Below are 24,199 nucleotides of genomic sequence, written 5' to 3'. Positions count from 1 at the left end.
GTTACTGGATCCTCACCGGTTCTGTTTTCAGTACAGTGAGACCTCAATTTACGAACTTAATTGGTTCCCAGATAGAGTGTGTAAGGCGAAAAATGTGTATCTCAAAAAAAAAAAAAATCCCATAGGAAACCATTAAAATGGGAATAATCCATTCCCGGGTTTCCATAAAATATACTTTTCAACTAAATAAGCCTTAAAACTACACACAACATACCTTAGTCTATGTATAATAAATGTGCTATTGTATTGTAATGAAAGAAATACACTGCATTGTATCATAAAGTCACTTTATTTACATTTATGATGGTCATTTATGGTTTGATAGAATGGCGTTGGAGGTCGATGGTCAAAGGGAATTGCTGTTTGGAAAGAGAGGCGCATTACATGAGGACTGTAATTAAAGAAATAAACTGTGTTGTAAAATAAAGTTTTATTGACCTTTTTGATGGTCGTTGATGGCTTATGGAAGGAGAGTCACCTTCCATAAGGACTGTTGGTAAATTAACCTCTGGTGCTGTTCGGTCGTGTCCTTCCGCCGAAGATCACTCCGCCAGCCGTGGTGGGTGTGTATTATGAAAATAGTGCTTATTATAAGGTTTAATTTGCAGAAATTTGACGTTTGTAAGATGAAAAGTTTGTAAGTTGAGGTCTCACTGTATTTTATCATCTGTAGGTCCCTGAGAACATTCCTGAGCCTTTTATCAAATGTGTACTAGTGATGTGACGTTCACGACACATCACGCGTATGTGCATGGCGTATGTGCAGGGCATATTCACGCCGATTGGCTGCGTAGCGTACGTAAACTGTACGGCATTATTGGCCGGACACCTGTCACTCACTGAGTTACTTTGCAAAATGTGTGCTGGCTAGATGTTCTTGTGCGTTGAGTATGTGCAAGCAATGCACGATTGCGCACGTGCGCAGCTTAGAGGGAACGTTTTTAGAGTAGTCGTTTTTGATTTCTTGGATGCAAAGCTTTTCTATTTCAGGAAACCTACCTTGAATCTTTTGGATGCTAGCTTGAAGTCAAAAGTGGACTTGTAGTTCTTGTCAAAGGAGCGGGACTAGATATGGACTGCGCTCACTGGGATGTGAGTGGGATACACAAAAAAAACGGAAAGAGCCTACGGGAACAAGCTCTCAGAACCATTCCGTTTGTAGAAACGTTGACCCATTGATTTATTTATTTTTAGGTTGCTATCTGATCTAAAAGCATTCTTAGATTCAGCTCTCTCGCTCGCCCCGATGTCTTGACTTTACCGTCATCGCGTTGAACTTGAAGAAAAATTAACAACAAAAAAAACAAAAAACGGAGCGCCGTTTTTCCAATAAAAAAAACGGAGCGCTGTTTTTCCAATGGGGAGTTGTCGCTGAGCTCAAATTATTGATTTTTTTGCCCGTTGTTGCTCTCGGGTAGGGGGTCGTTTGTGCGCGTAACTTTTATTTGCTCCAATGCAACCGTCGGATGAGACAAATCCGGAAGAAAAAAAAAAAAGCACCATAAATGTTGTTTGGGTAACTTTTCTTGTTAGAGTAGGAGGGAAACTTTTTATTTTTATTCACATTTCATCCGGATTTCAGTTCTTATTTACACTTCGGGAATTAGCATGATTTGCTCTACGTCTGTGTCAGCTCTCAGTCGTACAGGAGTGGTCCATTGGTGAAAAGGTTTGTTTTCCATCAGCTAGCGAGCTAGGTAGATAGCTAGCTAGGTAGATAGATAGCTAGGTCAGTAAATAGGTAGATAGCTAGCCAGCTGATGATCCATCATCTGTCATCGATACCTCTTTGAAGACATTTTGCTCCTCATCCGAGAAGCTTCGTCAGCGAACTAAAATTTGTGCTGGTAGCTCTGGCTACCTATATCAGCTAATTTAAGTGTGGCTTTTTCTAAGCTACATACCATGCTCTATTATTTATTTGTTGTCTCAAATCATCCATGAGAAAACGTAGAAATGAAAAAATATAATGTGAGTTTTTATTCAAATGTAGAATTATGTACTTTTTACATCACGGCGACGTCAAGAGTGAAACGTTGTAATACATTTCAGAAGTGGATACTGAGCTTCTGTTTTTGGTGTGCACATATTAGCCACGGGGTGGTAGTAGAATGCATGCACCCACAGAAAAACTTAGCCCGTGACTGTAAAGTGACCTTGAGAGTTTTGAAAGGCGCTTAGAAATGAAATGTATTATTATTAGCTATCTAGCTAGCTATCTGTTGGCTATATATCCAGCTAGCTAGCTATTAGCTGGTTAGCTGGCTATCTATATCTATTTGATTTACTTCGAGGTTGAGTGAACGCTGACGCGTGTGGCTGCCGCTGCTCACCCACAGAAAAACTGATCCAGTGACTGTAAAGTGACCTTGAGAGTTTTGAGAGGTGCTTAGAAATTAAATGTATTATTATTATTATTATTATTATTATTATTGGCTATCTAGCTAGCTGGCTGGCTGGCTATCCAGCTGGATGGCTTTCTATTAGCTAGCTAGCTGGTTAGCTGACTATCTATTGGCTGTCTGGCTATCTAGCTGGCTATCTGATGGCTGGCTATTAGCTATATAGCGATGTGGCTGGCTAATTTACCTGGCTAGTTATTGGCTATCCGTTGGCTAGCTAGCTGGCTTTCTATCTATTTGAGTTACTTCCTGGTTGAGTGAACGCTGGCGCGTATGGCTGTGACTTGTCCTGTGACTGTAAAGCGACCTTGAGTGTTTTGAAAGGCGCTTATAAATGAAATGTATTATTATTATTATTATTATCCGTACAGATGGGGTGATATTTTTTGCAGAAGATAAAGAAAATCTATTGAGATTTGTTCTTTTTTTACTTGCACGATGCAGTCTTTAGAAAAATTTAAATGATCATGTCACGCTTATCTCAAGCTGATAAAACGTTGCCCAAACTCAAAGGGCGGCCATGATGATGCATATTGCATATTGAGTGCGCCGCATGAAAGGGGGCTTCAAACCAGCCACCCCCTATCCTCCTCCTGCTTTTCCTGCGCTAATGACGCAATTGGAAGATCCGAGGCGCACGTGTGTGGGAGGATAATTTGGGTTAAAACGGCAAATGCGTGTCAGCCATTTATCCCCATACGCCACAAAGGGGGCGGGGGGTGTCATTGGGGGGCGTCAGCTGTGATCTGAAAGCGCTTTCGCGACTTCCCGCCCGTTCCAAAAGTGCCCTTGTATTTCCCCCTCTTTTTAATTAAAGGACAACCGACGCCTCCGGACAAGTTGTGTCCATAATTTGTAAAATCACTTCAAATGACTTCTACTGAGCGTATTTTACAAAGATTCCACGTCATTAAGCTATATTTTACATTTTAAGACTCACGCTGAATATTCAGGAAGTCTTGTTTTTGAGTTGGTGACAAGTCCGTAGGTGACGTCACTAAAGGAACGCCCCTGACTGAGAAAGCGACACACAATGCATTTTGGATACTTTGTTTGGTCAGAAAACTTCATGTTGATGGCGAAATTAGAAGGAAAACACATACATAACGCAATGGTGAATCGTTGTGTGTTGCACCAAGACTACTATTTGGTACTAGTTGACACAAATTCCCAGCAGACAAATTAGCCCATTTCCAACGGAGCTTGGGCACCATCGTCTGCATGTTCCAGGGTGCTACACATCAGTCCTGATGCCTCAAGATGACCCGGAAGAACTTCTTTAATCGATTGCAAACATTTATGCTTTCCTCTTCAGAACTATTTGAATCATATTCATAACTGGATGAGTAACAAGAAAGCATCTTCTCCGAATCTGAAGCCATTGTTTTGATTCTCGAGCAAGGCAAAGACGTCTTGGCGTGATGATCATGAACAAATATAAAAATAATAAATATATATATATAATAAATATAAAAATATCAGTCTGTGTGTTTTGGGTATTTTATATCCTATAAAACGTTTTTCTAATGTCAGTTAGGAAACAAAAAAAATGGTGTCGGTTGTCCTTTAAGGTCGGCGTAAGCGTGTACACAAAACGCCCGCCCCGGAAGACCAACCTCAGAAAACAGATCGCCTTACATCTCCCGTCCCATGTAAATCCGCTTCGATTCCAAGCCGCGACAGTTCCACATACGACCTTTCCGCTAAACAAAGCGTGGCTGTAAAAATTCTGCCCATGACAGGCACCAAAAAAAAAAAAAAATCACAATCGCCTCAGAGCTGTCCAGCGATGACAATCAAATGACACTGACATTCCTCCCGAATCAAAAACGGTGCTGGCGAAAAGGCGCAAACGCCTCAGCAGTCTCCTTTTGATGAATTTTGTGGCTCAAAATACTGAAAAACAATCCTTATCCATTTCACGTGACGGACAACAACACAAAATGACACAAAAAAAGCTGATAGCTGCCTACTCGGGCGCCATGTTGGGCTTGCGTCGATTCAATCCGTTTCAGTTTAAAATGTCGACTATATACAGTAAAGTCTCGTTATATCGATATGGGTTATATCGATAGTACTGCTTATTATGATACTATTTCTATGAACGCAAGGAGAAAATTTACATGCCACAGGATTGGATATATCGATAGTCTGGTTATATCGATATTTTTTCCGACTCCCGAGAATATTAATATAACGCGACTTTACTATTTACATATACTCTCCATACAATACATAGCTATTGTTCACATGTCAAAACACCCCCCCCCCCCCCTTTTCCTAAAAAGAGCTGTCTCATTATCTGCAAGCACAAACGTGTTCCACTGGCGCTCCGACAATGAGGATGAGCCTTCTTTTATTGAAATCACAATTAATCACGGCGCCACAAACAATATGCCCGCGTCGTAATTCATCACCGGCACTCGCTGCCATGTTGAAACATCCCAAATATTTATTGCGCTGGCCGCCCCGGCCCCACGCGTAATTCGACGAGGCTACCGTCGGCTACGAGGGGAACGCGTGAAAAGCAGTGATGAGTTTGTTAATTACCACGCCGGACCCGCTTGACAGCCGTGCTTTCGTGGCGGTGCTGCATTATTAATAGTCCGCACGCGCCGCGCCATAACCAAAACTTGGCAAGGGATCGGATGAAACGCGCCAGCTACATTTCCATGAGGGATTCTGGGGCTTCGGAACAAACTAACTAACTGCGCGGGGACGTGTTTTCCAGCTGCTGTGCAGGAACAAGTTTTCTCAGTAAAGCCACGGCAAGTGTCTGGCAGGATTAATTTTCTTTGTAAATGAAAGGACAGGTTGTGCAGGAACAGGTTTTATGAATGCAGGGTTTCAAAGTAGATCAAGAGCAGGAACAGGGTCAACCACCTGTAGATAACCTGAAGGATTATGTGTGCTGGAGAAACCACAGCAAGGGTTGAATCTGTTGATGTTGTGCAGGACCAGGTTGTTTTTGGGTAAAGTATCATCAGCAGCTTTGCAGGTGCATGTTTAGGCTTATTCCAGGGTCCATTTTTCCAGCTCCTGTGCAGGAACAAGTTTTCTCAGTAAAGCCACGGCAAGTGTCTGGCAGGATTGATTTTCTTTGTAAATGAAAGGACAGGTTGTGCAGGAACAGGTTTTATGAATGCAGGGTTTAAAAGTAGATCAAGAGCAGGAACAGGGTCAACCACCTGTAGATAACGTGCAGGATTATGTGTGCTGGAGAAACCACAGCAAGGGTTGGATAGGAAAGTGCTTCCCTCGAATCTGTTGATGTTCTGCAGGAACAGGTTTTTTTTTCGATAAAGTATCATCAGGAGCTGTGCAGGCGCGTGTTTAGGCTAATTGCAGGGACCATTTTTCCAGCTCCTGTGCAGGAACAAGTTTTCTCAGTAAAGCCACGGCAAGTGTCTGGCAGGATTAAATTTCTTTGTAAATTATAGGACAGGCCGCGCAGGAACAGTTTTTATGAATACAGGGTTTAAAAGTAGATCAAGAGCAGGAACAGGGTCAACCACCTATAGATAACGTGAATGAATGTGTACGCTGGATAAACCGACAACAAGTATTGAATAGGAGAGTGCATCTCTCAAAACTGTTGATGTTGTGCAGGACCAGGTTGTTTTTCATCAGGAGCTGTGCAGGCGCATGTTTGGGCAACTTTAGCTGTTGTGCAGGAACATGTGCCAGTGCGGGTTTTGTGTAGGTATATGTTCTTTGCCTGGTATGTGTTGCTTTGTCAAGTACGTTTAGGTCGTGTGCAGGAACAGATTTCAGCAGTGTTGTGCAGGTGCAGGATTTCGACATAAATGAGCTGCGTGTGTTGCCCAGTATCCGATTTCAAACCATGGGCCTCTTTTGGGGTTAGCAACCACTTTGTCAAGTCATTCTTATGCAACTGGAAGTTTAACGCAGGAACAGGAACGTGTGCCCACAGCGCCGCTGCGGCTGTGCGACAACATCAGGCCATCTCCGCGTGAAATTAAAAACGGGAAAAACTCAACGTCTGCGCCCGTTTACCTCAGCCTCAAGTGGCCCCTCATCGGGGTTGTTGTTCATACGCGAGCCCTCAGCCGCCTCCTCCTTCTTCTTTGGGAAAACACAAGCGTGACTCCTAATCCCGCCGCCGAGTAAGATTAACTCCACTGCGGCTGCTGGGACCCTCCATTCTCTTTGTTTGCCTATTTCACGCATGCCCCCTTTTGCTTATCTACCACCCCTCAATGCTAAACGACATTGGTTTTGTTGCAAATTTGTCGCGGCCGTATCAGGCTGTGATTGCGCTTTCCTGGAAGCAAAAAAAAAAAAAAAATGGCTGCCTGCATACAGATAAGCAATCCCGCCGTCCTCTCCGGCTCACATTGCTTTTAAATGAAGCGACATGGGTGCCATATTGTATCAAGCCAAAAAACGAAGGTCGGAAAACTTGCGTATTGGACATCTGTGTCCTTTCCTATTCGACAAGGGCGTCTCACAGCTGTGGATGTTAAGTGGAATGAAAAGGGCGTGGCTGTTATAAGTAGTCTCAGAAACAGGATGTCTGTCATTTTTTTGGTGAAACGCCAATATTTTAGGGTCATTGTTACTTTTTTTTTTTTTTTTTTGCTGACGTTTGCATGTGCATTGGACAGATGGCCGCCACTTATTTTTCATCGCTCGCAGAAGCGATACGATAATGTTTTCTCGGCTCCCCCACACCCATTTTGGCAAATCCCCGGTATTCCACATGCAATTACAGCCCATAGCCTCGGTGTGTATTTCACCCCGGAGCAGCTTCACCCTGCCATAACTCGTCTCGTACACTGCGATCAATAAATCAGGTGAACACCTCGCAGCGCCGAGGTTGACCTTTTGGGATGTCAGAGATATTCGTTGGACATTGTGAACAAAGGCTGGGGACGCGTAGCCAAGCTATTTATTGAGAATATACGCAAATTTAAGTGCAAATCATAGTAATCATAGTCTTCGAAATTTGAATACCACGCCCCAAGCATCAACGTCCACAAAACAACAGAACGTAGACATTTTAATAGGTTGTCCTTTCCATAAACTGATAGATTTGTAACCTGGCTAAATTAGTCCAAGGCCAGATCTCCTACATGAAGATGTCAATTTAACAGGATGTGTCTGTTCACCTCAGATTGACCCCAGATTTTTTGGGCTTCCATTGTGGGCCTTGTGTTCGGCAGCCAACTAACTTTGAAACGTTTAAATATGATAACTTCTATTAATAATAATAAAAATACAGTAAAGTCTCATTATATCGATATTGGTTATATCGATAGTACTGGTTATTACGATACTATTTCTATGAACGCAATTAGAAAATTTACATGCCGCAGGATCGGATATATCGATAGTCCGGTTATATCGATATTTTTTCCGACTCCCGAGAATATCGATATAACGAGACTTTACTGTAATAATAATAATAATAATAATAATAATAATTCATTTCATTTATAAACGCCTTTCAAAACTCTCAAGGTCACTTTACAGTCACAGGATCAGTTTTTCTGCGGGTAAGCAGCGGCAGCCCCAGCGTTCACTCAACCCAGAAGTCACTCAAATAGATAGAAAGCTTGCTATCTAGCTAATAGATAGCCAGCTAGACAGTTAGCTAACTAGCTAGATAGCCATATAGCTAATAAATATCCAGCTAGCTAGCTAGCCAGATAGCTAATAGATAGCAAATAGATAGCAAATGGATAGCAAAGAGATAGCCAGCTAGTTAGCTAAATAATAGATAGCGAATAGATAGCAAATGGATAGCAAATGGCTAGATAGCAAATAGATAGCAAGCTAGTTAGCTAGATAACAGATAGCAAATGGATAGCAAATGGCTAGATAGCAAATATATAGCAAATGAACTTGTTCTGACCACACACAGTTAGATCAGGGGTAAATCCCCCCCTCCAACTCCCCAATCAATGTCCATCCTAAATAATGCCAACCAACAAGCCAATCAATAGTCAATCAATTTCCTAAATGGCATTTGTTGCATACCAGAAAAAAACAAACAGGTGGTGTTATCAAGCATGTGGGCCAACCATCGCAGGGGCTTTTTATTTATTTTCGCTTATGTAACAATCCGCAATATTCCACCCGGGTCAAAAAGTCACGCCGGGAGGCAGGAAGTTGCGCGCTGTGTGTTATGTTGTGTTGTGGTGCGTTGAGGCGATTATTAAAAAGTTATGGGATTCACCCAAGGTGACTGTTACAGAGAGCTCATCATTTTAATTGCACTAAAGACTCCCCCCAGTCACCCCCCCCCCCCAACCCTTTCAATTCCTCAACACTCATTTGTATGCCATTCGCATTCAAGTGTATTCTAACAGTGACTAGTTTGGCCTGACAAGATAGTTGTTTGTGTTGTTTGAGCCTCCTCGCAGCAGTTCTAGCATAGTAGCATCCCCCCCAGGCTCCACCCCCATAAAATCAGAATCATTTTTATTGGCCCAAATATGCTCGAGATGCACCGGGAGTCGGTTTCCGCAAGTATTTCGTTCACGCTAATGATAACGAGCTAATGAGCTAAACATAGCATTTTGTTGACTAAAATATGACGCGACGTATGTTAGCGTAACCGTAATTGTTCGCACATATCGCTCCCATCCAATTTTTGGGGAGGCCGAATGATGGAAATGTTTTTTTTCCATGATGCTAACGAAATGATGATGAGCTAACGAGCCAAACGTAGCATTTTGTTGACTAAAATATGACGCGACGTATGTTAGCGTCAACCGTAATTGTTCGCACATATCGCTCCCATCCAATTTTGTGGGAGGCCGAATGATGGAAATGTTTTTTTTTTCCATGATGCTAATGAAACAATGATGAGCTAACGAGCCAAACGTAGCATTTTGTTGACTAAAATATGACGCGACGTATGTTAGCGTCAACCGTAATTGTTCGCACATATCGCTCCCATCCAATTTTTGGGGAGGCCGAATGATGGAAATGTTTTTTTTCCATGATGCTAACAAAACGATGATGAGCTAACGAGCCAAACATAGCATTTTGTTGACTAAAATATGACGCGACGTATGTTAGCGTCAACCGTAATTGTTCGCACATATCGCTCCCATCCAATTTTTGGGGAGGCCGAATGATGGAAATGTTTTTTTTCCATGATGCTAACGAAACGATGATGAGCTAACGAGCTAAACATAGCATTTTGTTGACTAAAATATGACGCGACGTATGTTAGCGTCAACCGTAATTGTTCGCACATATCGCTCCCATCCAATTTTGTGGGAGGCCGAATGATGGAAATGTTTTTTTTTCCATGATGCTAACGAAACGATGATGAGCTAACGAGCCAAACGTAGCATTTTGTTGACTAAAATATGACGCGACGTATGTTAGCGTCAACCGTAATTGTTCGCACATATCGCTCCCATCCAATTTTGTGGGAGGCCGAATGATGGAAATGTTTTTTTTCCATGATGCTAACAAAACGATGATGAGCTAACGAGCCAAACGTAGCATTTTGTTGACTAAAATATGTGCGATGTATGTTAGCGTCGACTGTAATTTTTTGCACGTATCGTTTTCATCCAAATTTTCAGGAGGCCGAACGATGGAATTATTTTTTTTTTTTACATGACGCTAACGAAACGATGACGAGCTAATGAGTTAAACCTAGCATTTTTTTTTTTTTTTCACAAAAATATGATTCAACGTATGTTAGCGTTGACGACAATTGTTCGTATGTATCGTTTTTAACCAAATTTTCGGGAGGCCGAAGGATGGATTTTTTTTTCCATGATTCTAAAAAAACGATGACAAGCTAACGAGCTAAATGTAGCATTTTTTTTTACTAAAATATGATTCAACATATGTTAGCGTTGATGACAATTGTTCGCATGTATCGTTTTCATCCAAATTTTTGGGAGGCCAAAGGATAGAACTGTTTATTTTTCCATGATGCTAACAAAACGATGATGAGCTAAAGAGCTAAATGTAGCATTTTCTTACTAAAATATTACTCAACGTATGTTAGCGTCGACCGCAATTGTTCGCCCGTATCGTTTTCATAAAAAAAAATAATAATTCGGGAGGCCAAACTATATATTTTTTTCCCACTACGCTAACGAAACAATGACGAGCTAACGAGCCAAACGTAGCATTTTGTTGACTAAAATATGACGCGACGTATGTAAGCGTCAACCGCAATTCTTCGCACATATCGTTTTCATCCAAATTTTCGGGTGGCGAACGACGGAAATGTTATCCATTGATTCGTCTCCAATCCTCCGCTTAAGCTAAGCTAACCGGCGACCTCGCTTCCAGCGCCATTAGAGCCTCGTTTAATTGTCGATTACCGGCTACATTTACAGCGCATCGACCGTGGGGTAGCAAAATAAATTAAAGGAAAGGATGTGGAAGAATTTAAAGGAGTGAAATCAATCACGAAATTCACAGCCGGCGAGTCCCTTTTATTTTCCGTAGCCAGTCAGCTCGTTTTTTAGCCGGCCTCATCTAATTCATTAGTCGGCCAGATAGCGAGCAAGCTTCATTAGCTAGCCTGCACCGACCCGCAGAATTGTTTGTTTTTTTTTTTCAGCCTGCAAAATGTTCACATTTACGCATTTCCCGGGTGTCCCGCTACTGGACATATATAATTATGCTACCGTCAGAATAACCCAACGTAACTTTGCTAATATTCGCTTGTGATGGCGCAATCTGGGTGGGCGGAGCTATGGCATTTGTGAATGGACTCCTCACTGCGCCGCGTTGACGACTAGCTTAGCAATTACGCTAGTGTCGCTTTATCAGAATAATAATAATACATTTCATTTCTAAGCGCCTTTCAAAACTCTCAAGGTCACTTTAGAGTCACAGGTTAGGTTTTTCTGTGGGTGAGCAGCGGCAGCCACACCCGCCGGCGTTCACTCAACCTGGAAGTAACTCAAATGCATAGAAAGCTAGCTAGATAGCCAGACAGCCATATAGCTAATAGATAGCTAGCTAGACAGCAAGCCAGACAGCGAATAGCTAGACAGCCAGCCAGCTAACATATAGCAAATAGATAGCTGGCTAGGTAGTCCGCTAGATAGCCAGCTAGCTAGACAGCTAAATAGCTGGATAAATAAAAATAAGTGAATAGAGGAAAAAAGTAAGAATGTACAGAAGCTAACTTGAAATCATTTTTTGGGGGCTTTGTTGTAGTTTACCAGTTAGTGTTATCCGCTCGAAAGGGGATCAGGATCTTCACCCCAACCCAGTTTCAAATCTCAATGTGGCTGCTTTATAAATTGTGATGGAAATTAATAATATTAATAATATATTTCATTTATTAGCTCCTTTCAAAACTCTCAAGAACACTTTACAGTCACAGGATACGTTTTTTTTCTGTGGGTGAGCAGCAGCAGCCATACGCGCCAGCGTTCACTCAACCCGGAAGTAACTCAAATAGATAAAAAGCTAGCCAGGTAGCTTATGGCTTGCTAATAGATAGTTAAGCTAGTTAAGATGTCAAGCGAAATAAACAGCTAATATATAGCGAGTAAGTTTGTTACCAGTTGAGAAGCTAAACGCAACACTGAACGTATCCGTTAGCACATTTATGACGTGTGTCAGATGAAGATCCTCGATAAAAAGGCAAGGATAATGGACATCGTCAACATAAAGTAACGCTAGATGAGGTTAGCAAAAATATTAAGTGTACGAAATAGCAAGAACGGTCACGATATGCTAACGCTCTGAGCACTTACAGTCATCATGGCGTCAATTAGCTTAAAACTAGCATACCTGCTTGTCATATTTGGTCATGTTATGACATCGGGTAGAGAGCGCTAACCAGTGCGTCATATTTATTTAGCTGCTTGGGAACTCGAGCCCGACATATTTTTATATTTTTATTTTATTGTATTTTTTAACGGTCTATTATGAAGTGATTTGGTCCAACTTAATCTCAAAGCTAAGCTACTATTTATCTCCATCCCCGTGCTAAGATAAATGACCCCCCCAATTGTAAAAATACAATTGGTGTAATTGGATCATTCTTCGCAACGGCGCTCCATAACTCCTTGCGTTATGTACCCCGCTGGCAGCTAATGTTTTTCATTATATCCCAGGCCAGTTTTTTTTATATACAGTGAGACCTCAACTTCCGAACTTAATTGGTTCCCAGACAGAGTGTGTAAGGTGAAAAATGTGTATCTAAAAAAAAAAATCCATAGGAAACCATTAAAATGGGAATAATCCGTTCCTGGGTTTCCATAAAATATACTTTTCAACTAAATAAGCCTTAAAACTACACACAACGTACCTTATTCTAAGTATAATAAATGTGCTATTGTATTGTAATGAAAGAAATACACTGCATTGTACCATAAAGTCACTTTATTTACATTTGTGATGGTCATTTATGGCTTGATAGAATGGCGTTGGAGGTCAAAGGGAATTGCTGTTTGGAAAGAGAGGCACATTACACAAGGACTGTAATTAAAGAAATAAACTGTGCTGTAAAATAAAGTTTTATTGACCTTTTTGTTGGTCGTGATGGCTTATGGAAGGAGAGTCACCTTCCATAAGGACTGTTGATAACTTAACCTCTGGTGCTGTTCGGTCGTGTGCTTCCGCCGAAGATCACTCCGCCAGTCGTGGTGGGTGTGTATTATGAAAATAGTGCTTATTATAAGGTTTAATTTTCATAAATTTGACGTTTGTAAGACGAAAGGTTTGTAAGTTAAGGTGTTTGTAAGTTGATGTCTCACTGTATATAGAAAAATGGTGGGAAGGGAATTTGCCCGCAGCCATTTTGCTTTGCTAGATCCCCCCCCGTAGATGCATCCAGTATTGATTGGGAGTTGAGGGACAAAAGAGCCCTGCGAATACTAGTCAGGCTAAATTTAGAGGGCTAAGCAACACGCGCGAACACAGTAACAAGCCCTCTAGGAAGGGATACGTGGAAATATTCACACAGGTAGTCCTACAGTACACACAAAAAAACAATCCAAAACAACAAAAAGATTTTATGGCGCCGTCTCGGGCTAATTAGCTGCGGGTGTCATTGCAGAGAGTTGCTTTTACCGCAAGATTGACAATCCACTGGAAAAAAAAAAATAATAGTACATATTTTCAGAGTCAAAGTAATGAATGCAGCTTTTGCCAAACTTCTTGAAGTCACTTCAGCATCTGAAGATTTTACTGGGTGACATTCAGCCCCCTCCCCGAGAAGCAGTCGAGCTGAAAATAGCGGAAACGGCTTCACTCGAACATCAAAACAAATGCTTTTTGCTAAGTTGTATTGATTGTATCCCACTGCAGTATTTGCGCAATATCCAGCCATTATTTTGGATAGTAGCTTGATTGATGACATCGGCAATGCATTTAAAGACGAGCGCAGAGATAATATCAGAATCATCTTTAACTCGTTCACTGCCAGATATACAAAAATGGGGTCGCTCCAGTGCCAGGGTTTTTGTCATTGTCACTTGAATTCCAGGACCCACAGAATATTGAGTTTTAAAGGACAACCGACGTCGCTTTTTTGTTTCTTAACTGACATCAGAAAAACGTTTTATAGCATCTAAAATACCCAAAACATGCAGTATGATATTTTTATTCAAATGCAAAACACCAATAAAAAAAAGTGTCCAAAATCTGCAAAAAAATTGCGTTGCGAATTGGGCATTTTCAGAAAGTCCCGCCCCCAGTTTATGACATCACGCCAAGACGTCTTGCATTGCTTGAGAATCAAAACAATGGCTTCAGATTCAGAGAATATGCTTTCTTGTTACACCTCCAGTTATGAATATGATTCAAATAGTTCTGAAGAGGAAAGCATACATATTTGCAATCGCTTAAAGAATTTATTCCATGCCCTTTTGAGGCAACATTGGGGAGAAACGATCACCAGAAAAGAGGCACAAAATGACGACCTCCTGTGGCCTGTGGTGATAAATTCCTTATATGGAGCTTGGACACCCTCTTCTGGCGGCTTTTGGGTGCAACACAAGGTTTTCAGACCAAACAATACAGCAAAATACATTGACGTGATGGAAGGACTGCTACAATGTGTCTTTTTTTTCGGTCAGGGGGCGTTCCTTTAGTGACGTCACGTACGGATTCATCACCAACTCAAAAACAAGACTTCTTGAATATTCAGCGCGAGTCTTAAAACGTAAAATATAGCTATATGCGGTGGAATCTTTTTAAAATACGCTCAGTAGAAGTCATTTGAAGCCATTTTACGAATTATGGACACAATTTGTCCGGAGACGTCGGTTGTCCTTTAAGACTACATAAACATTCAATACCGTGTTAGAAACCTTAGACGCTCTTCTTTCGTAGCTCATTAGCCAAATAGGGGCGTTCAGTCGGAGAAACCCTGCCAGTAATAAGGGTTGGAAAGTCTCGGAAAAAGGTATGGTCAGCAGGAGGGGGGTTAAAAAAAAAGTGCGTCTGATTTTAACCCCCCTTGAAAAAAAAAGATATCTGTTGCAAGATGTCATTAAAGGAAAGCAAATGGCCACCTGGAAATGCAAGCTTTTTTTTTTCCCCCCGAGACGGCAATTTAAGCGGAAAGAAAAAGAAGGTGGGAAAAGCTTCTCATCTCGTCGCTACCTGCGGGTGTCCGTCGGATTTTATTTTATTTTATTTATTTTTTTTTGGCCACAGAGGCAAATTACAATTATGCAAATGAGACGCAACGTCATGGAAAGGAACAAAAGTAACGCCAGTTCTCGAGCTAGTTTGCGGTAATCCTGGAATAGGCACTCTGTCTTCCCGTGTCTCCCATTTGAGGGTTCCGACGCTAATAAATACCCTAGCGTTATTGGAAATTAGACCTCATGTGGAAGTAGCAGGGATGCATCTGCCCCCTTGCGCCATTTACGCATTTTGACAGCCACTAGCGCAAAATAGCGAAAGAAACACATTTAGTTCAACGGCAATTTGTTTCCTTCAGACGGTTTCAGTTTCGTCGTGATCTGACGGAAACTGCTCTTCGCTATTTATTTGCTATCCATTCGCTATCCATTCGCTAGCTATTAGCTGACTGGCTGTTAGCTGGCTATTTATAAGCTAATTATTAGCTATAATTTAGCTAACTGGCTAGCTATTCGCTGTCTAGCTGGCTAGCTGTTGGCTATCTGGCTATCTATTTGCTACTTATTTGCTATCCATTCGCTACCTGTTAGCTGTCTAGCTGACTGGCTTTTAGCTGGCTAGCTGTTGGCTGTGTGGCTATCTGTTAGCTATTGTTTCACTATAAATTAGCTAGCTGGCTCGCTATTATCGCTCTAGCTGGCTTGCTGGAAGCTGTCTAGCTGGCTAGCTGTTGGCTATCTATTCGCTACTTATTTGCTATCCATTCGCTAGCTATTAGCTGTCTAGCTGACTGGCTTTTAGCTGGCTAGCTGTTGGCTATCTGGCTAACTATTCACTATTTATTTGCTATCCATTAGCTGGCTAGCTAACTTTGGATTGGATTGAATTTGCCTTTATTAGTCTAACAGTGGAGATATTTACATTTCGCAGCAGCAAAGTTATGAAAGGAATGAAAGTAGAAAAACAAAATACAGGAGCTGCTGCAAAGGCAGCCACTGTCGCGGCGCTGTCTTGAAGTCAGAAGAACGATTCACCAGCACGTTATTTATGTTTTTTCTAATTTCGCCAACAACACGGATCAACACAAGATTTTCAGACCAAACAAAGTACCCAAAATGCCTTGTGTGTCGCTTTCTCTGTCATGGGCGTTCCTTACATGACGTCATGTCAGCTATCGTCATCAACTCGAAAACAAGACTTCTTAAGTATTCAGTGTTGGTCATTCCAATGATTGGTCATTCCAATGATTGGAATGACCAACACCTGTTTGTTATATTATTAATAATTTATAATTTTTTGGAATCCAATCAGTGGCAGTTAAAAGGACTCCCGGCACGACCATACCGTGTCAGGTCATTGTACTGTGAATGCGTTTGCTTCACCCTGTCAGGTTTGTTTCATCTTGGCAGATTTTTACTCATGGTTTTCTTTGATACTTTGCAAATGCGTGTCTGTTTACGAATCCACCAAGGTGTCTCTTCCCTGGCACTGATAACATCAAGAACAGCCCACCCACCACCCACCCCGTACCTTTTTTTGGGCTTTGAATAAACAAAGACAGATGAAAAGCCAACGCGAGGGGAGCGGATCTCGTCACCCGTGACAGGGAAAAAAAAAAAGGACGGGAGCGCCGCGAAGGGAGAAACGTACCCTCCTGATTCGTGCCTAATAAACTTGTCACATCCTATCAGGTCTCCACACGGGAGGCTGACATGAGACCCCACAACCTAAGGCCTGTTCAGAAGGGGGAGGGAGTCGATGTCCGAGTGATGGATGAGAGGTATCTTCTACGTGGAACGATGACGGCGGCTGATACATACAGGTGAGTTTTTTATTATTTTTATGATTATTACTTATTTTATTTATAGGTTTATGGATGTTGTCAAATAAGACATGAAGGTAGCTGGTGTGAGAGAAGAGGATGCACAAAACCGGATTAGATAGAGGACACTGATTCGCTGAAAATACTTCTTTATTGATCTAGCTACTTGGCTGGCTATCTATTAGCTATCTTGCTAACCCTATCTAGGTTTTTAGCTAGATAGCTATCTGTTAGCTATCTATTAGCTAGCTTACTATCTATTTTGTTTCGAAGTTGAGTGAACGCTGGCACGTGTGGCTGCCATTGCTCACCCACAGAAAAAGTTGTCCTGTGACTGTAAAGTGATCTTGAGAGTTTTGAAAGGCGCTTATAAAAGAAATGGATGATGATGATGATTATTATTATTAGAATTATTATTATTAGGATTATTATTATTATCGTTATTATTATTATTATTGTTGTTATAATTATGATGATGATGATGATGATGATTATTATTATTATTATTATTATTATTATTATTATTATTATTTAGTTTGTCAGGTCACCATACCGCTGAGTTATTTTTTTTCGCACTTGTTGTTGACAGTATTCGAACCTTTTTTGAGGTCACTTATTATTATTATTATTATTATTATTATTATTATTATTATTATTATGTAGTTTGTCAGGTCACCATACCGCTGAGTTTTTTTTTCTTTTTTTTTTCGCACTTGTCGAACAGTATTCGAACCTTTTTTGAGGTCACTTGTTGCTAGGCAAAATTTGAAAAAAAAGGCATTGGAACATCATAACATTGTACAAATGAAATTTAAAAAAAATGTTTTATATGGACCTTCCGCACCCTGCCCACCATCTTTTCCAGCGACTAATCTTTTTCGCTCCGGTTCTGTACTCACTTGAACCACTGTCTACTATATACTTTGCTCATTGTCTCGCAGTTATTCATGTTACATACAGGAATTAGATTAGATTAGATTAGATTGGATTAGCCTTTATTCATGTCATCCATATTTACATGTCATGTCTTTTTTTTTTATGATGATACTAGTGCAGCGTGTTCTACCGGAGACAAATTCCTCGCATGTTCTACATACTTGGCCAATACAGATGATTCAGATTCTGTAGATTATAAATTAAATGCATTATTATTATTATTATTATTATTATTATTATTATTATTATTATTATTATTATTATTATCTCCCCCGAGCCCCCCCCCCTCTCCCGGTTCAAGATGGTGTTTATAGTTTGACCCCTAGAGGGCGCCCTGCTATCGACACCTAGCCACAAATAAGCTATTCACACCACTTGAGGTTCTCCCCATCCACTTTATATCATCATCAGGCTTGTAATGGAGTACATCGCATGCTTGAATAATGCACCTTTATCTCCATCCTGCAGGCCTCGGTGGATATTTCAAACATTTTGCTCGATGGCACCGAAACTCTACCGAGTGGAAAATTATTCATAACTTGTTTCCTCTTGTGCCCCACCCCCCACCCCCCATGCAGTTTCATATTAGTGATATATTTATATATTTTTTTTTTTTTTTAAGAAAAATCCTCAAAGTTCTCAATGCTGATTTTCAAGATGTTACTTGACACACTGGGAAATGACCCTGCTGTGAGAGTGAACGATGCAAGCGTCTCATTTTAGTGGCTTTTTTTTTTCGCGGGAGAATAAATTGAAACCGCCCGGGTTAATAAAAGAGATCCAATTCTAGCGTTTCCTCTATTAAAAAAATAATAATAATCATGATTTACAACCTACTAAAGGTCAAGAGGGCATATCATGTTTACTGTAGCCGTCCGTATAAATAGTTATGAGCCTATATTTTCTCCGCCGAGGTATATCATTTAAGACAACGTGAACATAAAATTGATTGAAAACCATGGCGAGAGGCCCAAACTGGCAGCAAAAATATCAATTTAGTGTGAAGGAAGACGATTTATAATTTGGAATGTATTATTTCAGCGCCGCAGCCTTTTCCAGAGTTTTACAGTTACTTTGAATGACTACATAAAGACCAGTAGCATGATTAAATGTAAATAAATATGGCGTAAAATTATTCCTCTGCGTAATGTGCGGTTTGGTGATAATGATAATGATAATGATAATAATAATAATAACGATAACGATAATAATGGTAATAATAATAATAATAATAATAATAATAACAATAATAATAATAATAATAATAATAATAATAATAATAATAATAACAATAGTAGTAGTAGTAGTAGTAATAGTAGTAATAGTAATAGTAGTTATAGTAGTTATAGGAGTAATACTAGTTATAGTAGTTATATTAGTTGGAGTAGTAGTTGTAGTAGTAGTAATAGTAGTAGTACTAGTAGTTATAGTATCAGTAGTAGTTGTAGTAGTAGTTGTAGTCGTAGTAATAGTAGTAGTAGTAGTAGTAGTAATAGTAGTAGTAATAGTAGTTATAGTAATAGTATTTATAGTAGTTATAGGAGTAATACTAGTTATAGTAGTTATATTAGTTGGAGTAGTAGTTGTAGTAATAGTAATAGTAGTAGTACTAGTAGTTATAGTATCAGTAGTAGTTGTAGTAGTAGTTGTAGTAGTAATAGTAGTAATAGTGGTAGTAATAGTAGTAGTAGTAGTAGTAGTAATAGTAGTAGTAATAGTAGTTATAGTAATAGTAATAGTATTTATAGTAGTTATAGGAGTAATACTAGTTATAGTAGTCATATTAGTTGGAGTAGTAGTTGTAGTAGTAGTAATAGTAGTAGTACTAGTAGTTATAGTATCAGTAGTAGTTGTAGTAGTAGTTGTAGTCGTAGTAATAGTAGTAATAGTGGTAGTAATAGTAGTAGTAGTAGTAGTAGTAATAGTAGTAGTAATAGTAGTTATAGTAATAGTAGTTATAGTAATAGTAATAGTATTTATAGTAGTTATAGGAGTAATACTAGTTATAGTAGTTATATTAGTTGGAGTAGTAGTTGTAGTAGTAGTAATAGTAGTAGTACTAGTAGTTATAGTATCAGTAGTAGTTGTAGTAGTAGTTGTAGTCGTAGTAATAGTAGTAATAGTGGTAGTAATAGTAGTAGTAGTAGTAATAGTAGTTATAGTAATAGTAATAGTATTTATAGTAGTTATAGGAGTAATACTAGTTATAGTAGTTATATTAGTTGTAGTAGTAGTTGTAGTAGTAGTAATAGTAGTAGTACTAGTAGTTATAGTATCAGTAGTAGTTGTAGTAGTAGTTGTAGTCGTAGTAATAGTAGTAATAGTGGTAGTAATAGTAGTAGTAGTAGTAGTAGTAATAGTAGTCGTAATAGTAACAGTAGTAATAGTAGTAGTAATGATAATAGGGTAGTAGTAATAGTAATAGTAACAGTAGTAATGGTAGTAGGGTAGTAGTAATAGTAATAGTAAAAATAATACATTTAATTCCTAAGTGCCTAGGTTTGTCTGTGGGCGAGCAGCGGCTGCCACATGAGACGGCGTTCACTCAACCCAGAAGTAACTCAAATAGATAGAAAGCTGACTAACTAGCTAATACAGAGGCTAATAGATAGCTAGATATATAGCCAGATAGCCATATAGCTAATAGATAGCGAGCTAGATAGCTAGCTGGCTAGCAAGATAGCTAATAGATAGCTAGGTAGGTAGCGACTTAGGTAGCCAGCTGGCCAGCAAGATAGCAAATAGCGAGGTAGGTAGCGAGTTAGATAGCTAGCTAGATAGCTGGATAGCTAGATGAATAAAAAAGAAGAGAGGTATAAAGAGATGGGGGGGCGACAGGCTACTTTTATCCGCGCGCCCCATTTTTTACTTCCCATTACCATGCACACTAATTCAATATGAATTGCATTACCGACTCAACGCGCTCGCTGAATTACGACGTGATATTGTTATTGCGTACAGACTGATTGAATCCCGAAATAAGTCATGCGTGTGGAATTAGTCGACTAAATTGTATAATTGCGACGTTTGAGCATCCGTTAGAGTAATGCTGAGAATCCTCGGAGAGTTATAATCGAATAAAAATGGCGGATGCGGGTCGGTTGGAGTTAAGATTTCGTCCTTCCCTCCCGCCCCGTGGAGGGTGTGTAAAAAATGGAGTTGTGTTTGTTCAGATACTGTGAACAAAGGCTCAAACACAGGAATATTGTCCTTTACTGCCGGCAGGGGACGTAGCTATTCATGACCAAACTTCTGCAGCACTCCGCCATGCTATTTATTGAGAATATATGCAAATTTAAGTGACACATTAGTAAAACAAATCTTCATTTGAATACCACGCCCCTGGACGTCCCAAGCATCAACGTCCATAAAACAACAGAACATAGACATTTTAATTGGTTGTCATTTCCATGAACTGATAGATTTGTAACTTGGCTAATTAGCTCTTCCTGTGAATGAGCCAAATCTTAAATTAGTCCAGGGCCAGATCTCCTACATGAAGACTGTGTCTGTTCACCTCAGATTGACCCCAGATTTTATGTGCTTCCATTGTGGGCCTTGTGTTCAGCGGCCAACTAACCTTGAAACTTTTAAATATAACTTCTATTATTATTAATAATAAATAATAATAATACATTTCATTTATAAGCGCCTTTCAAAACTCTCAAGGTCACTTTACAGTCACCGGATAAGTTATTCTGTGGGTGAGCAGCGGCAGCCACACGCGCCAGCGTTCACTCACCCCGGAAGTTACTCAAATAGCTAGAACGGCAGCTAGCTAGCTAGCTAATAGATAGCCAACAGCTAGCTAGCTAGAAAGCTATCCAGCTATATAGCTAATATATATCCAGATGGATAGCTCGCTAGCCAGCCAGAAAGCTATCTAGCCAGCCAGCTAGATAGCTAGCTAACCTCTATTGTGCCGCAAATGGATTGAAAAACGGAGGCGGCGTGCCTTTTCACTTTATGACTTTTTCTCAGGCAAAAACTTGGACGCCGCCGTAAATAGATGAATTAAATTAGCTTTGGTGCGGCTTCGTCTTTCTGTTACGGCCATGTTGTCTTGACATTGACGCTTCTAACTATAATGAACTCAATCACACAGGCGAGGGAGAATCTGCAGGAGCTCAAACAAAGAAAGCGACACTCACACCATGTGAGTATTATCAATCCACAGTCGGATTAATGATCTCCGCATCAACTGAAGGCCCCACTGAGGTATTGATATACTAAAACAGTCACTCCTGAGACCGTATTATCACAGTCACAATATCAATTTCGACTGTTAGCTTAGAAAAGTGCCTATATCAAGCAGAGCTGGACAATAATATCCAAAATGGCGTCTTGATTCTTTACTCCTCTTCTTCATGAGCAGCTGATCCCGTGTCAAGATATCATGGCAACATTGGTGTCAGGGCTTAGAAGGCACAGCAGACTAACGCCGCTAGCATTCGTCCGGGCAACAAGGTTAGCTCAGAGGAAATGAAGGCGCGCGATGCTATCGCAAAGAGACGTTTGACTCCCCCCTCGAGCTCCCCTTCTTGAGCTTGGACGGGTCAAGGTAGTCATAACTATTTCCTACATCCCCGACTGTCCGTTTGGATCAATATTACAAGGATTTGGATAGCATGTCCATCCCTGTATGTCTCGCGTAGCTGCAAATGGACCGATTAACAATCTGAGTTCTGTACATGCTTTTTCTTTTTGTGTTATACGTTTGGCATCTAATTGGATTGGATTGGATTTGCTTTTATTAGTCTCGCAGTGGAGAAATTTACATTTCACAGCAGCAAAGTTATGAAAGAAATAATAATAATAATAATTTGACAGAAACCCATTCGTCTACCTAATATGATTTGCCTAAATCAAAATATAATACTAATTACTGTATCCATATCAATAATAAGCAATATTAGCATTGCAATTACAAACATTTGTACTGCAAAATGTATATTATTATTGGGATGTGTGAGAATCCTAAAATTCAAATGAGTGGTAGCTGTCATACATTGAGTAGTGTGGCAATAATATGCACGTTATCATGTAAATATTAATATTACCATTAGTAGTACCAGTATATTGGGGTGAAATCGTTTGCAAAAGTAATGCTACAGCTATTGGTTGTGCTGAAAAAACACAATAGTTTATTTGATGTGATTGAGCTTCTATAATCGTAATTAAAAGAATATTTTTTAGTTGTGGTTGTAGTATTGCAACAGTGACACCGTATACTGCTTTGGAGTTGCAAATTGAATTTAAAAATGTTTAAATGTAACAAAGTGTTGCTAATCAGAATTTCGCGTTTCTCCTTTGTTATTCTTTACTTCCGGGTGACGACAGCGGAAGTCCTGAGGGTGACGACAGCGGAAGTGCCGGTCCTAGTAAGGCGGATCCCTTTCTGCTAATTTGCCTTTTTCACCCCAGATTTACTTTCAGCTTCCTTCCGTATTTTTGTCACCTTTCGGCTCAAACTAAAACCATTCGCTGTCATTTTGGGCTAAACATTTGAGTCGCCCGCTTTCCGCGACCATAAGAACACTTTACCTTCCGCTAGCAACTAAGCTAACTTTTTTTTTTCCTGGACCATCACTTTTAAGAAGCACACGCACAAAATGGGGGACACTCATTTGACTTGGGCGGTGAAGACCGGCGATATGGATGTGGTCGAACACAATCTGAGGACGGTGAGAGACAATAAACCAGGAGGACTATCCGATGCGTCTGTGCTCACTCAAGCGAGTTTAATGTTCTTCCGACAAGTGGCCGCCGTGTGGAAAGTGCTTTAGCATGCTAGCGTTAGCCCCGCTCGGCTAACGTCATTAAGTTGATTCGTGAACCGTTCTTTTGGGCCCGTGGGGTTGTCACACAAGTCTTTAACGAAATAGTTACGTCGAAGTGTGATTTTAACCGATAATGTTTGGCATTTCCATGTGTTGGTAGGTTGCCTTTCGCTCGCATTGTGACGCGCTTTGGGAGACGTCGCTGACAGGAACGTACCTGTCGTCATGTTACAGCTTTTAGCTTTCGTTTCAATGAACATTAACTCCACCAGAATCATGTTTCAGGCTGTGTATGACATGCATGCTTAGATAGGCTTTTGGTAACCAGTAGCTTGCGTAACAAATTAATTCGAGCATGCATTTGATTGAACCCCTTCGCACCTTACATTCCACCACTCCCATGGTTGTCCTCCAGGTGTTGTTTACCGATTAGCATCCGTCAAATAACGGAGCATGCCAAACATGTTCTACTACTTTAGCTGTTAGGCTAGGCTTTTTTTAAGCACATCTTCATGCCGTCACTCCTGATAGGAAGTCATTACAGTGAGACCTCAACTTACGAACTTAATTGGTTCCCAGACAGAGTGTGTAAGGCGAAAAGTGTGTATTTCAAAAAAAATATTCCCATAGGAAACCATTAAAATGGGAATAATCCGTTCCCGGGTTTCCATAAAATATACTTTTCAAGTAAATAAGCCTTA

The 24,199-nt window shown here is 40.3% G+C and overlaps 1 protein-coding gene across 2 annotated transcripts in view; it reads left to right on the top strand.

The window, feature by feature from the left end:
• The window catches only part of mtpn (myotrophin), a 104,597-nt gene that overhangs the window by 77,765 nt on the left and 2,633 nt on the right, over window positions 1-24,199 (top strand). Inside the window, exons 5-6 of one of the 2 annotated variants that reach the window (XM_088988457.1) lie at window positions 16,652-16,782; window positions 21,824-21,936. In XM_088988457.1, the coding sequence (XP_088844583.1) occupies window positions 21,904-21,936 (33 nt within the window). In that variant the 5' untranslated portion in view covers window positions 16,652-16,782; window positions 21,824-21,903. Of the gene's footprint in view, window positions 1-16,651; window positions 16,783-21,823; window positions 21,937-23,056; window positions 23,403-24,199 lie in introns of those variants that run through there. The other variant, XM_088988456.1, reaches the window with a different exon arrangement.

Source organism: Hippocampus bargibanti, linkage group LG22 (genome assembly GCF_051943395.1).
Source record: "Hippocampus bargibanti isolate YZ-2025 linkage group LG22, ASM5194339v1, whole genome shotgun sequence".
Classification (NCBI taxonomy): Eukaryota; Metazoa; Chordata; class Actinopteri; order Syngnathiformes; family Syngnathidae; genus Hippocampus; species Hippocampus bargibanti.
The sequence above is the reverse complement of the archived record's forward strand: the minus strand, read 5'-3'. Positions and strand labels throughout refer to the sequence as shown.